Source organism: Microtus pennsylvanicus, chromosome 22 (genome assembly GCF_037038515.1).
Source record: "Microtus pennsylvanicus isolate mMicPen1 chromosome 22, mMicPen1.hap1, whole genome shotgun sequence".
Classification (NCBI taxonomy): domain Eukaryota; kingdom Metazoa; phylum Chordata; class Mammalia; order Rodentia; family Cricetidae; genus Microtus; species Microtus pennsylvanicus.
This window is the reverse complement of record NC_134600.1, coordinates 14825301-14840900: the sequence shown is the minus strand read 5'-3', so window position 1 is coordinate 14840900 and position 15600 is coordinate 14825301. Positions and strand designations below refer to the sequence as shown.

Genomic DNA, 15600 nt, shown 5'->3' with positions numbered 1-15600 from the left:
TCACCCTGCATCTGGCTTCCTTCTCTGAGAGCCCTGCTGAGGTTTGCGCCTTCTCTTTCTGAGCAACGCTTCACTTTACGAGCACACTGACGTCCTTTTATCTGCTCCTTGGCAGAGCTGTTTTCAGCTTTTCTCCATTGTGTAAGAGCTTCTGTGAGTGTTCTTGTAAAGGTCTTTCTCTGGGTGTATATTTTTGGTTTTACAAGGGACGGAATCGACCAAAGATAAGAGAATGTTTAAGTCTAGGACAGATGAGTAAACTGTAGCCCAGATGGTGACCGCAACACAGAGCACAGAATTGTAACTCTTCTTCCAGAAGTCCAGGTACCTTCGAACCTATTGACCAATACTTAAAGACTGTCATATACACGATCACTGTTGACTCTGCCAAGGCCAGGGAGTATTGGTTTTGTCTTTAGGGCCATCAGCTAAATTCCTATAACAGTGTCTAAAGATTGAACAGTACTTTATTATATCGGTACATAATGCTTTATTTAACGTGTTATGACAGTTGGACACCTAAAATGTGTTTCTAGTTTGGGACTACTATAAATCACAGTTTAATATTTCTGTGGCTGTGTGTTGATTATTTTTCTCACTGTGGAGTCTTTAGTACCAAGGATTGGAACTAGACCAGTGCTCTACCACTGAGCTACATCCCAGCCCTCAAATGCAATCTTTGCTAGTTTGGTTTATTTTTCAAAAATATTATTTGCTTTATGTGTCCCTGGTGACTGAGAGTCTCACAACTCCTTAACATCGTGTTTAAAAGGGCCCCTGCCTCACCCCACCTCTTCTTTTCTTCCCTCCTCCCCCTTTCCTTTTGAATATCAGAGAATTAACCCGTCCGTCATGCACTTTTATCTTGTCATGATATTAGACATCTGTCTAGGAGCACTGGACTGAATACAGTGTTTGGTCTTCTTAATTATCTTCTCATCCATTAAGTATGTTTCGATCATTAATCTCCATCAGGACTGTCAAACTGTTCTGAAACCTGGCAGTGATGTATTTCAGGGCTCGAGGATCAGCGCCTGGATTTCCACCTCTCTTTCTAACAATAGAGAGAACAGAAGATTAACCGTGTCCTCATTTTGAGACGGTCTCAGATGAGAACGACGGCCCTTGGGGGAAGTGATGGGACTTCAGGTGCCTCGTGTCCCCACTGTGCCTTTGGCTCAGCTGAGACTTGTAATACAGAAATCACGTTTATTGTATGCTGTGAATAACGCAGTGCGCTGCGGGGAATCCTCCTTGGGATTTATTACCTGCAGGCTATATCATGAAAAGCATTCGATTGAGTTTTATAATTGCCCAGATTGAAGGAACTTTAAAGAACGCTAATCTCTAATAATGCATTACCTTTTGGCAGACAGAGTGACCAAGGTAATCCAACTGTAAACCTTAGTTCTGATGAAATCATGGCAATAGGGACAGACTCACTAGTGACTGGGCAGGCTGTTACTGGGAATGCATCTCCTTAGCACTGGGGTCCCTTTGAAATCTATACAATCTATACATGCATAATGTCATGCGGACATAATGCTGCTTGCCCAAGAATGGTGCTCATACACGGAAGCATTTCCACCAGATTAGAACGGACCTGAACTCCCAGTCTGTGCCCGATATTCTTCATTGTGCTCTTTCCTTTCTCTGCCTGGTTATGTTTAGATTCCTAAATCTGTCAGTGCGGGAACACGTTGATAGATGAAAAGCCCAGGAACAGCTGTCTGAACAGAGGGCTGAGTGTGTAGTAGGCAACACCATGCAGGGGTCTGTAAGCGCACTCCGGTGTTCACAAAATCACCCAATGACCCATGTCTCTGAATGTGCCCCCTGTGCACATGGCTGTACTTCGAGAGAGGTGCCTCGCTCGAGCCTCCATCTCAGCCTTGCTGCGGTATGGAAATGAAGCCCAGGAAGCCCTGAGATCAAGTGTTACGACTGTGAATCATTAGCTGGACGGCACAGCTGTACAAACCAAGACGTCCTGGGAAAGCTGGGCAGGCTGGGAGATCACTTTGCAGCCTCAGCCGCCAACAGCGGTGGGCTAAGGTGTCTCCAGGTTCATAATCACTATAGCATGTTCAAAATGGTTTTCCTTTTTGAAATTAATAGTCTCTTAAGGTTTTAGGTTCATAGGAAAGTGGGACAGAGGTGTAAAGAATTTCCATAGAGCCTCAGTACCATCGTGCTTGGGTCAGATTTGGGCTTTTCGTGATCGACCTTTAAACAGAACATTATAAAGTGGCCAACCTCGTGTATGGTCAGCAGTCCAAATGTTTCTCCCCTGCAGTACTGAGGTAACCGGAATTGTCTGTCCTCAGATTTAACTTCCTCTGTTTGCTCCATTCTTCACTATCATGGGATCAGAGATAGACACCTTTGCTGTTGCTCTGATGGACGCGCAGAGAAACAGCTTCATTGACCATGCAGAAGGGTTGTACCGGAACCACAGACTTTCAGGGTCACCGCAGCTCTGTTCTAGCCTTTCATTGGTTCCCTTGCTGCTTAGCTGTTGTTTAGGATACAGCGCCCAGGAGTAAGTGTTCTGCTGACCCATGGGGCTTCCACACGGACCATCTGTGGGGCCACTGAGGTCCCCTAGCATCTGTGGGCACTGGATTTTGCTCCGGGTAAAGTATCTTTCTTCCCTTGCCAGAGCTTAGGAAGAGCCTGACAAAAACAGTATCACCAAAAGGATGCTATTCAAGCATCTCTGCACTGCTCTCCTGACCTCCAGCTCACTGGGATCCTGGCTTCTCTAGACTTGGTTCCCCGCCTGGAAACACTGCGCCCTGCTCCTTCTGGTGCACACGTCTCAGTCTCCAATGAAAAGCTGCATCTTTACTTCACCCACTTCCGTCTCGCTGTGCTTTCTTTCTTCCTTTTTAAGTTGGTTCTTGTAATTATACAGAATATAAAGTTTGCCACTTTAAACATTTGAAGTGTAGCATTCAGAGGCGTTTAGTGTATGCAGTTTCTCCAGCGCAGCCATTCCCCAACCGAGATCCCTTTTAATCTCCTGCTTTATCCAACACCAACCAGCTCTACTTATCTCTCGCACGCTTGGCCATGGCAACAAGTATTCTTTCTTTTTATTTTCAAAATAAATATTCTATTTTGTGTGCATGTGTGTGAAGTAGACTTATACACGTGGATCTGGGTGCTGTGGAGGCCAGAGGCTTGGGTTTCCCCAGAGCTGGAGTCCTCAGTGAGAGCAGCCATCTGATGTGTGTGCAGGGACCTCAACTCAGGTTCTCACCGTAGCATCCCTCAACCATCTCTCCAGCCTGACATTAGTTCCTTCTGCTAATCTGACTACTCCGGACATTCTTTAAGTAGAACAATACTATTTTTTGTAGTTTTGTGTCTGGGTTATTTCTCTTAGTGGAATGGCCTCCAGGATTGCTCATATTGCAGACTGTATTGAAATTTTATGTCTTTTTAAGACAAGATAACTTTCTCTTGTATGTCTTTCCCAAATTTCACCTAGTCAGTCATCCATGGATGGATATTTGGGTTGTTTCCAACCTTTGGCTATTATGAATAATTCTGCTATAAACACTGGTGATTAATAACTTCAAATGCATCCACTCTATCTTCCAGGCACATACCAGTATGGGAAATGTTGAACCATATAGTGATTCTCTTGTTTGATTTTTTTTTAAGGGAACACATACTATTTTTCACAATGGCTCACTATTTCCTATTCCCACCATGCTGCTTTTAAAATAATACAAATATTTCCTACATAGTCTTCATATTTAAATTGTTTTCCTTGATGTACTGATTTGTCAGCTCAATGTCCAACAGCTTTCAGCTGCTCAGTGAAGTGAGATGTCTTGTGAACGAAAGAAGGGTTTTCACTTAGGAACCGGATGAGGGAATTCATATCCAGAGCGAAATCTTGCTTACCCACAAAGGGGCTCTCTGATCTCGCCGGTGCAAAAAAGCTGTTAATGATTCAGTCGGCGATGAGGGGAAAGAAAACCTGCTGCTACCGTTCTTAGCCGTGGTCAATGTGTAACTCGCAGGGCGGTGTTGTGGGGATGGTTCAGTAGCGAGTTTCCCAGCTCTTTCATGCAGAACCCTCAGTTGGGTTTGTGGGGCGCAATGAGGAGGCCCTTTCCTGCCACTGCCTTCACTGTGGTGTTTTCTTTAGAGGAGAGGTGTGGAGGGAGAGAAGGTCCAAAGCCTCTCATCGCTGCTCTGTCTGCTGGGTCAGCACCAAGTCAGTGCACAGACTAGGAAGGTGCTCAAAGGCCGAGTTCTCAGCCCGGATTCTCTGCACCGAGACTGGAGGACAGCAGGGAGCAAGCCCCCTTCTCTCATAGTCCAGAGTGTGGAAGTTCTCAGTTGCCCTCTGGCTTTAGTTTTTTCCCCCGCACATTTTGACTTTTCAGGAAACTCTTTAGGGTTTCTTGCTCATCTCTGCCCTGCTCTTTTGATCTTTTTAAAGTCATTACAACCCTCTGTTATGAATCCCATGTGTCAGAATTCAAATCCACGGTCATCGCTGGCCCTGTCCTGCCTTGGTTTATGATTCTTGGTGGTCTAAGAAAACTACTATGGGATACCAAGACCTACCTAGGAGAGGTACCCATCACCTTTCCGGACTCCCTCTGGCTGTCTGTACCAGGCCACCTGCTTGCAGTGTCTGTATTCTATGGTGTGAGCTGTTCCTCTCTGTCACGTTGCCTCTTTGCCTTGCTCTGTAGACACCTGTTGTCTCTTCTCACACTCACCTTCCAAAACTTCTCTGGCCACCTCTACAAACCAGATCAAACTCCCCTGCTAGATCGGAATATCCTCCCCACCCCCTCATTCTCCTCATGACTCGGGCAACCTCATCCACAGACGGCAGCCCCTCTGGCCGCTGCTGCTTTTGTGGTACCCACCACCGTCCCTCTGACACAGCAGATACACGGTCAGTGTTTTTCAAATGAGGCGCACACGGAAAGATGTTCTGGCGTCCCCATTCTCAATGTCACATGTGTCTTTGTGGGGTACTCCACTGCCCAGGTCTCCCCCTCTCTCATGGAAAAGCAGTTTCTCCTCTGAGGAAGAGAGGATGTGCTGCCCTGGAGTTCTGAGTGTCCTTTCATTAAGGAACAGGTTATTATCCTCAGAACACTAGGTCCCAACCACGGGACAAAGCTGAGAGGCACCCGTGTCCCTCAACTGTGCACTAGGAGAGAATGCCGCTTTCCAGAAAGCATCCCGCTAAGCCACAGCCTCCAATTTTGCTCTTTTTTCCCTGAAAAGTTGAAGGGGTTACTATATATCATCATCTCTGTTTTAACAAGAGCAAATTGGAACTTCATTACTGGGGAAAAACCTAGTCTGATTTCAAAGGTGAAGCCCTCCGTAGGTGGAACCTGGGCCTATCTAACTGGGGGAAAGGAGCGCGGTTTCTGTATTGATGGGTCCGAGACTGACCATGTTCATCCCATCCTATCTTGGGGAGCTTTCAATAGAAAGAGAAAAGAGAAGAGCCCCACAAAGAGCATTTGGTGACAAGAAGGTTCCAGAATACATAGTAGAATTAGGCCACATATTTGGAGAAATACATTGAGATAGAATACTAGGGATGGAGAACATCCTATCTTTCAGTTCTCTCTTCTCTGGTAAAGTGGCTTAACATCTTTGTATTGAAATAGTAAACACTGTTAGTCATCTTCGGGTGGGACGGAGGCATCAGGAGGATGCCTTCTGGGCTCATTGGTATAGCCTTTCCCCACTGATGGGAAACAGGTCCACTGCTGACAGACATCTTTAAAATTCCTTTCCCACCTTCAGATCACAGATTAAAGCTGATTCTTGTTGGGCTCCTATCTCTGAGCCCTCTTGCTGGCCAAGGTCCCGTGCATTTACTTATCTCAGCATGGATCAAAAGTGAATGTTCTTTGATGCTCTGAGATGTTCCTAAGAGTTGTAGGGTAAGAAACCTGCTTGGTCGGAGTTTATCCACACAGGCAGTCAATCCGTCCCCCCCCCCCCCCCCCCGCCCAAGAAAAGGCAGAACAGGAAGGAGTTGGGAGTCACTGAACTTTGACCCATTTACTTCACGGGTTAATATCAGCGCCAAAGTGAGAGGAAAAGAAATCCAAAGTTCCCTCCTCATTCTTGAAGCTATCTTTTCGTCCTTATTTGTATAGGCTGCTCTTCTTGGAGGATTAGAGAGAAACAGCCAGCCCTCACTTAACAGTAATCACTCCTGAGGGATTTGTCTAGAATCACCTTTGCAAGTGTGCCTCCCCAGCAAGAGTCTCAGCTCCTCGGCTTGTTATGTCCTCGCTTTGAGGCTCCTCCCTATCGCTTTGCCAGGTTCTTGAGTCACGGATGAGCCTAGAGACTGCTTCTTCATTCTCAAGTAAGAAATGAGATTCCGAGTGGTGCTTTGAAATTTCCTTATGATGATTTCACAAGCAGCAGAGCTTACAAAGAGCAAACTCGTTGCTTCGGTAGGGAATCAGTCAAGTGATAGGGTTTTATCAAATACACTCTTCACCTAGATACCCTTTGTGATGAGTTTGTTTCCCCTGAGACTGTCAGCCATAAAGTGGTCCCTGTTCAGTCGCTGTCAGAGATGCAGGTGCGGTGGGCCTCTCCACATGGATTCTGAGAGAACGCAATGGTACAGAGAACTGTGCCGGAGGATGAACCTCTGGCCTTGCGAATGAGGTTATCTGTGCTCTCAGATGTTGTGCTTGGGTTGGATTTACTCTGTTTAAGTTAAGATTGAGGCTCACACCAGAATTCTGTCTGGATTCTCGTGTGGAAAGGCTGCAGTGTTTGATGTGTGCCGACAATACTTTCTGTGGCAATGTTTATGTGTATCCAAGTATTCAATTAACGAAGGCCAGTGAGTGGAAAGCTGTCGTGAAGTGGATTTGAAAATGGCTGGATCAGCTGCAGTTTTGGCAGCACAGCAATGACTCAGACTCCCGTGGAAATGCTTGCATCAACAGTGTGTGTTCAGCCAAGCTTACACCAAGAGAAAAGACAGTTTGGTCTCTAGCATGTCAGAATACTGGCGGCAGAAGTTTCGTGGATTTGGTTTGGACAAAGGTTTAAGATTCTATCTGTTAGCAGAATCTCTCAATTTTGCTTTATTGTGTGTGAGATCTGCTTCTCAACTAGAATTGGCAAGTTAGGACCTTCTTAGCTGAGACTGCTGTAACAGGTACCACAGGGCAACATAAAGGAAAGAAATTTGTCCCAGATCAAGGTATCTTTGTTTGCAGGTGGCTGCCTCTACTCTGTGTCTTCGTGTGGTATTCCCTCATGTGTGTCTGTCCCACGTTCTTCATTTATTATGTGTGTATATGATGTGTGTGCAGATGCATCCATGTTTGCACACCTGTCCATGTGAAGGCCAGACAACAACCTCGGTTGTCGTTCCTCCAGCTCAATCATCTTTAGATATTTTTCAATTTATTTTGTGGGTGAGTTAATGTATTTAGGTAAACGTATGCACAGTGGAGGCCAGAGCACCGGTGACCTTAAGAGTCTTTCCGCCAGGAGCTAACCATCTTGGGTTTGTGATACTATAGTATCTTTCATTTTATTAGACACATAGACTAGACTGGGCTGTCTGGCCAGCAAGCCACAGTTTTTTTTTTCACCCAACTCCAACCTCTCCAGTGCTGGGATTACAAGGACATGCCATGGTGTCCAGTTGTTAAAATATGGGCCCTAAGAACCAGACTCAGTTCCTCATACTTGCTGAAAGATCTGTCTTCCTACTCCACCTCACTGGTCTGGAATTCACCAAATTGGTTTAGCTAGCTGGCCTTGGAGCCCTAGAAATCTACCTAGGAGCAGGGCTGTGATCACAAGGGCATACTTAGCGTCTCATTGTTGTTTGTTTTTATGTGAGTTCTGGGGCTTGAACTCAGACCCTTGTGCGGCACAGCAAGCTCTTAGCCGAGTGAGCTCTCTCCCACACCACTCGGTTCTTCTTATAAGGACGCCAGTCACGGTCAGGCAGCCACCTTTTACTTCAAAGGCCTTATCTCCAAACACAGTGGCATTTGGTGGTCAGGAGTGACAAGTCAGGACTTTACCCAGGAAATCTGGGGAGCCCGTAAGTCAGCCCGCAGGATGGCTTTGGTGGCGCCCCTTTATATTTAGACTCTTGACAGCATCCCCTTCCTCCTTATCAGGCTTGGAGCTCAGGCCAGTGTTGTTTTCAATTCTTGTTCCCATTTTGGGGAGCCCGAGACAGACTGAGGCAACAATGGCCAATAAAGTTGTGTTTAGAGTCCTCATCCCATCTGCTTCCTTCCTATCAGAGCTACAGCCCGCATTCCTCTTTCAGTTTGCTTCCTGGTCTCTGATTTGGGGACCTTGAGGTCTGTGGAGAGATTGTGAGAACAATGGCCTGTTTCCTGATAAAAAGACAGGTGCTTGCCCTACAGAGGGACATCCCACACGAACACAGAGAGCTAAAATGTCAGGCAGCCATGGCCTTCACGGGTTAGCCTCTGCAAGGGAGCACTCAGCATCGAGGGAACAATTGTTTGAGATAAGGAGAGATGGTTGTAGGCACATAACTGGTGTGTGATGGGCTAACTCTGACAAGCTCATGTGTCCCGAAATTAGTGAGCACTAGGTGAGAAAGAGAAACCAAGAACTTCAGAGGCAGACAACTTTACGCCCTGTGTTTATGTATTCATACACAAATGTTATGTGTGTAAAGCTACAAGCATACAAAAGATTTTATAGACGCGTTCACATATATGTATTATGTGTGTAAAAATCTCCCCACTTACTAACAGCACTACTTCAGACTCCCCTCAACATCTCAAATCCACAGATACTGGTCTGTCAGTAACTTTTCAGTGTTTCCACAAAGTCCCCGCTGAAAACAACTTCTGGTCTCCACAGGTGTGCACGAGCACACACACAGATTTTGGATGCTGGAAGTGATGTTTGAGAGTGCAGTTTAAATAGTTGGTGAGGGGTCATGTGACACTGGAATCTGGCATCTTCTCACTATCGCATAGGATTTGACAGATGTTTTCATCCACACGGAAACAGGGGTTGTCAGAAAGCAAACCCCATCTCAGACCAGTGAGTCTGCCATGATTGGGAATGCCCAGAGTGGTGCTGATGTGGAGAGATGGCGCCTCGTTCGTGCTGGATCTGGGGCTAGATCTAAAAAATCCTGTTCAGATCTACCTTTCATCCGCCTGCTTCAATCATGCCACACACAGCTTCCTCCTGTGTGCATCGTCGCTGTTGGGCTGCATTGCTGTCTAATCGGTAGCTTACACAGTTCTAGGTTCACAGTAAAGAGTGTACAGGTCATTCATGTCTTCATTCTTCCACCGTGAGTTCTTTTGTTATCGTCTTGAATTAGTGGGGGGGGGGGGCGTTTATACAACCAGTGGTCCTGCATTCACCCACGCATTGACTGGTGTTTCGTTTGCTCTTCTAAGCTGTGCGTGTTCTGCATGTTCTGACCACTGTATAATGGCCTACGTCCGCAATTAAGGACCATGTAGGGTCATTTCATCTCCTGTCCCTTCTGCTTATCCCTCCGTCCTCTGAGTTTCTAACAACCTCTGATCTTTTTACTGCCTCCATAGCTTTACCTTTTCCAGAATGTCAGACAGTTGGAACCTGTGGCATGTTGCCTCTTCAGAGTGGCTTCTTTCAGTTAGCGGTGTGCAACTAACTCCCCTTCCTGCCTTTTTGGCTACTGTATATAATTTGTTTGTCTGTCCACTGGCTAGCATGCCATTTGGGTACATTGTTTACTTAGGGGAGCACTTTTTATTGCTTCTTGAATTTGGACAGTTATAAACAAAGCTATTGGGATCATCTTTTCAAGTTTTCATTTGGGTAATTATTGACAAGCATGGTTATTGGTTCATACAGAGGGTACTTACAATTTTATGTGAAAACGTGGTACTGGTGTCTCATGTGTTCTTGTCGCTCTACGTCTTTGCCAACATTTGGTATTGTCTGTGCTTTGTATTTTAGCCATTCTAGCAGACTATGAGGAGCTATCTTTCTCACATTCAGCGTTATCTTCAATTCACTGTAAGAAATAGATTTAACATTACCATTAATCTGCTATTGTCAGATCCTAACAGGAAGATGGGAAACAGTGGAGAAAGCCCATATTAACACTAACATTGTTAGTGATAAGAGTTAAGTACGTGTTGTTTCGTTGTTGTTTATTTTGGAAACAATACCTTCAGGAGGTACATGTTCCTGACTGTCAGATGTGAACAGTTGTACTTACAAGTATAGAAATACCCAGATAGTCATCATATGATGGTCCTCTCATCGAACACTCTGGCCTTCGAGCGTTTGCGAATGCTGATTCTGTTTTAATATTTTATATATTTAATATTTAATGTGTACAACATCCTTAGTTGCTGCATAATGCATACCATGAAATAACCAGAGTATGTCTGTAATTCCAGTTTTATCATCTTTGTTGTATGTGTGTGTGTGTGTGTGTGTGTGTGTTGGAGCACAGGTCTTTCTGTTTAGCAAATTCCAACAGAGTCCAGGATTGTTACCATAGCAACACTGTTAAACTTTGGACCTGTCTGTCCTGCACAGCTGAAAAACTGTGCCCGGCATCTGTCCCTTGTCCTTCTTCCAGCCCCTGGTAACCAGAGTTCTGCAAGGTGTCTGTGAGTTGGGTTGGTTTGGGTTCACACGCGAGCGAGTTCCTGTAGTGTTTGTCTTCTCGCGTTTGACTTATGAATTCTGGATTGAAGTCTTCTAGTGTCTCTGTTTCAGGTCTTTCAGGTTGCGTATGTCATCATTAAAGCCGCCAATGCCCCTCGCCCCGGAAACTGGATTTTGGAGCGATCCGTGGATGGCATCAAGTTCAAACCCTGGCAGTACTACGCAATCAGCGATGCGGAGTGTTTAACACGCTACAAAATATCTCCAAGGCGGGGACCTCCCACTTACAGAGCTGACAATGAAGTGATCTGCACCTCGTATTATTCGAAACTTGTACCACTTGAACATGGAGAGGTACTGTGTCCACAGCAGGAATGGCTGCCTGTGATTAGAGACCCCTACCTCAGATGCTACCATGGTATCCTTCATGGGAGTCTATATTAAACATTCAGAATCAGTCACCCTTAATTCAAAGGTGTGCCTGTGGCTGCCTCGCTATTTAAAGTCGCCCTGACTGGTGTCTGCTTTAGCTTCTTGTTTTCTTCCCAGCATGCAGTTCCCTCGGTCTTCACTCTTCTGTGTTTGCACAGCCCCACCAGTCCCCTACCCACCACAGAATCTTTCCGTAAGATCAGGGCAAGAACATGTGTTATATTAAAGAGAAGCCAGGATGGTGGTATATAAGTGTAATTCTCGCACTCCAGAGGCTGAGGCAGGAGGATCATGAGTTGGAGGAGTACGTAGCAAAACATCTTCAATAGTAGTAAGATCATGGGTAGATGAAAAGGAGATAGCAAAAGTGCTTCTAAAAGGTGTAGTTCCTCTGTCTCCCTCTTCCTCGGGGGTGTGGAGCGGCCCATGAAGTAGCTACTCAGTGTACGCTTCAGTAAGCCTGGAGTGAAACAGAAGCAATACAGTCTTCATTGGCACCTTGCTTGATGAGTGAACGCTGTAGAACTCACAAGCGTGCTCTGTAGCCGTAGCTGGGCAGAAAACTCTCCAGTCACAGAGATTAACTAAGACAGCAGGCATCCTTAAGGTTTGGGGTACAGTTTTCTTACCCTCTCTAGCCTGCTCATGGCTTAGGTCTTTGGTTGAGGAGATGCAGCATCTTAGTCGGTGTTCAGAGACCCTCACAATGCGGGCAGAAGGGCACCATTGAAGGGACTCCGGTCGTCTCTGAGGTAGTGGAGTGGGTAACCCACAAACTGAGACAGAACGGGGATCATGGTTTATGAGTACCTAACATGCGGTAGATGGGCTGTTTTGTTTGTTTTTTTGTTTTACACAGAACCCAGTTTTTAGGTTTATCTTTGTAAAGATTCTGATGCAGTCAGCCAGCATGCATGTATGTGTGCATGTTACACATGCACAGAATTGACATATGTGTTTGTCTGTGTCCAGATTCACACATCACTCATCAACGGCAGGCCAAGCGCTGATGACCCTTCACCCAAGCTGCTGGAGTTCACCTCAGCACGGTACATACGGCTTCGTCTGCAGCGCATCAGGACGCTCAATGCAGACCTCATGACCCTTAGCCACCGGGACCTCAGAGACCTTGACCCTATCGTCACAAGACGCGTGAGTATCTGCTGTGGCCCTGACCACCTTGAAGGACTTGATTCAGGACGTATTCTTTGTTTCCTTTGGCTTGCTATGACTACCTCCTGTCATTTGTGGAAAAGCTCTGTAGGTGATGGCCCCGGCGTCCATTCCGCAGATCTCCTTTCTCCTTCCTACCTGTCCCCATAGTGTGCGCACCTGGAGAATGGCATTGCCATTGTCCTAAAGATCCCAGTCTGGTACCACATCCGAGCTTTAGCAACTTGGGCATTTTAATTTTTTTCTTCTGAAATGATAAAATTGGAGTAATAGTCAGGAAGACATATTCAGGAAGCTTTTAAATGTACAATTGAATATTAAGGTCACCTGTGGCCAAACATTTTTATGACCCATCACTTCGCAGTGAATTACTAGCTTGTGGGGTAGCTGTGTGTATAACTCAGCTAAACTTGTTTAAAAGCAGATGCCACATTTTAGTCATTTGACATTTGCAAGCCCTGATCTTTTTTTTCTTTTATTTTTTTAAATTTATTCATTTATTAAAGATTTCTGCCTCCTCCCTGCCACTGCCTCCCATTTCCCTCCCCCGATCAAGTCCCCCTCCCTCATCAGCCCAAAGAGCAATCAGGGTTCCCTGACCTGTGGGAAGTCCAAGGACCACCCACCTCCATCCAGGTCTAGTAAGGTGAGCATCCAAACTGCCTAGGCTCCCCCAAAGCCAGTACGTGCAGTAGGATCAAAAACCCATTGCCATTGTTCTTGAGTTCTCAGTAGTTCTGCAGCCCTGATCTTATAATAGCCAGTCTTGTCAAGCCCTGCTGGCTGTTGGAATGCTACCCATGGTGCACCCTGGTGGGGTTCATTTGTATTTTCCTGATGGCTAGGATGAGCCTCTCAAGAATTGACCTTTTTTGGTCCATTTTCGCGTATTTTTTGTTTAGACCATATTATGGATATCTTCTCACTGAGTTTTTCTGTTTACTTTTTGAAACTATAACTTTTGATGAACACATCAACATGGGAAGAATTTTGGAAGACTTTTAAACAATATTGAGTTATCCAGCCCATACACTTAACGGTACTGTCTGCACTTAGGTGACTCTGCCTTAAGTCCCCTTGGCAATATTTTATTGTTGATTCATAAACCTGCTACTCAGAGATGCAAGAAGAAAGCAAAGATAAGCAGCACAGGCGTGCAGGACTGAGTCCTCATTGTCCGTAGCTGGCACGATCATTCGCACAGATAATCTACAAAACAACTACTAGAAATAACACTGAGGTTGGCAAGGCAGTCATGCCAAATCAATCCATAAAGGGGAAAGGCATTTCTAAATAATGGTAGCAAACAAGGTAAAATAAAGTTAAAAAAATAATATGACGAGACAGAAGTATGAGCCAGCGATGCAGTGTGACGTCCAAGGAAAGACGGTTTGCGCGCATGCATGAGTCCACGTCTTGATGATGCGTCATCCTTCCTGTGCACGTCTGTGCACCTCGGCGGTCCTACGGAACTCAGCAGCGAGAGTGATGAAGAGGACTGCTTTGGCTTAATGCAAAACCACATTGGAAAATTCTTCTAGACTTCTAGATTCTGTTCATGAGCTGATTCGAGCGTTATTGGCTCGAACTAAGACTTTTTTGTGTGTGCAATAACATTTAAAATGTGGATGTAATTAAGTTTAGCATTCCAAAAGCAAGCCGTGAGCCCAGCTGGTATGTGTGGGGTGCCATCCCTTACCTTGCACCAAAGTCAGAGGGTGTCTAACTTCTGTTTGTTACACCCCTTTTTCCAGTATTACTATTCAATCAAAGACATTTCCGTCGGAGGCATGTGCATTTGCTACGGCCACGCCAGCAGCTGCCCATGGGACGAAGAAGCTAAGGTTAGTTCTGGTGTTTTACTGTTACTGAAACCTCAGTGGAGCAGTTAAAGTGGCAATGTTTCCCTGTCTTTATTTATCCAAAGCAGACAGTAAGAGGCATCAAACCATGTTAAAAAATTTAGACTACCTGATTGGTTTGATTTTTTGCTTTGTTTGGAGGACATATTTTTAAGTAACCCCTCCTGTGTTGTTTAGTAATAATATGTCCATGAAAAGAGACTGATATAAATTATATTTGCTATTTCTGTGATTCCCTTCTTTCCATCTCGGTGGTACTAAATCAAGATAAAATAGACTTTGTCTCTGTGGGTGTAATACTAAATTAATAATTGGATAACTCTTTTCAAAACACTTAGTTACTCCCAACCTTTAGAGCTCTGTACCGGTTGAGCAGGAGTATTCTGTGCTACTGTTAATTATATTTGTTTGATCTTCGCACTGCTTGGGGCTGAACTTGGTGTTCATCATACTACGCAAGCACTCCACCAGTGAGACACACCCTCAGCCCACACTTTCTACTGTGAAATCGTTCTTAACATTTACTTAATGAGGTGTATGCCAGGGTACATATGTAGATGTCAACTCATGGACCACAGTTCTCTCCTCCCATCATGTGACTTTCTGGGATACAACTGTAGTTTTCCTGCTTGGTGGCAAGTGCTTTTGCAGGCTTGCCTATTGTTATATTTTGGTACTGAAAACTGTATTGATAAACATTAGAAAATCGTCAAGCAAACAATGATGAAATCTATTAATAAGGAGTCAAACTATCGACCGGGACTTCCAACCCTAAAGTCGGCGCATCCTTTTAAAGGACATTCTTGTTAGTTAACCCATATTTCAGTTGTGTTTGTAATCAGGTTATGTGTGTGTCTTCTCCGGAAGTCCAATGTCACCTGGTTTGGTACAGTCCCAGATCCCTCGTTGTCAAGACTTACCACGTCACAGGATCACTTTCTTTTTTCTTAAATGAAATTAAGAAAACCACACAGGTAAAGTTTTCATCTTTCATTCCGTGTCCCTGTTCTGCCAGCAACTGCAGTGTCAGTGTGAACATAACACCTGCGGGGAGAGCTGTGACCGCTGCTGTCCTGGCTTCCATCAGCAGCCCTGGAGGCCCGGGACCATTTCCTCGGGCAACGAGTGTGAGGGTGAGTACACCGTCGGCCTGGACAGAGAAGGCTCCTGCTTTGCGTGCTTAAGTCGTGGCGTCTTGATTATTAGAATGACAGGATCACTTGGTTTTTGTTTTGTTTTGCATTTCAAATACTACCCAAAGCAGCGTATCCTTGGTGACATTTAAGGGCTAAAAGTATTATAGATTCACTATTTTTTTGGGGGGAGGGGGTTTCGAGACAGGGTTTCTCTGTGGTTTTGGAGCCTGTCCTGGAACTAGCTCTGTAGACCAGGCTGGTCTCGAACTCACAGAGATTCGCCTGCCTCTGCCTCCCGAGTGCTGGAATTAAAGGCGTCGTGCGCCACCATCGCCCGG

At 45.4% G+C, this 15600-nt stretch overlaps 1 protein-coding gene across 1 annotated transcript in view; it reads left to right on the top strand.

Moving 5' to 3' along the window:
• The window catches only part of Lama1 (laminin subunit alpha 1), a 121466-nt gene that overhangs the window by 32335 nt on the left and 73531 nt on the right, over nucleotides 1-15600 (top strand). Inside the window, exons 4-7 of the mRNA XM_075956011.1 lie at nucleotides 10771-11013; nucleotides 12064-12243; nucleotides 14019-14108; nucleotides 15142-15259. Coding sequence (XP_075812126.1) covers nucleotides 10771-11013; nucleotides 12064-12243; nucleotides 14019-14108; nucleotides 15142-15259 — 631 coding nt within the window. The remainder of the gene's footprint in view (nucleotides 1-10770; nucleotides 11014-12063; nucleotides 12244-14018; nucleotides 14109-15141; nucleotides 15260-15600) is intronic.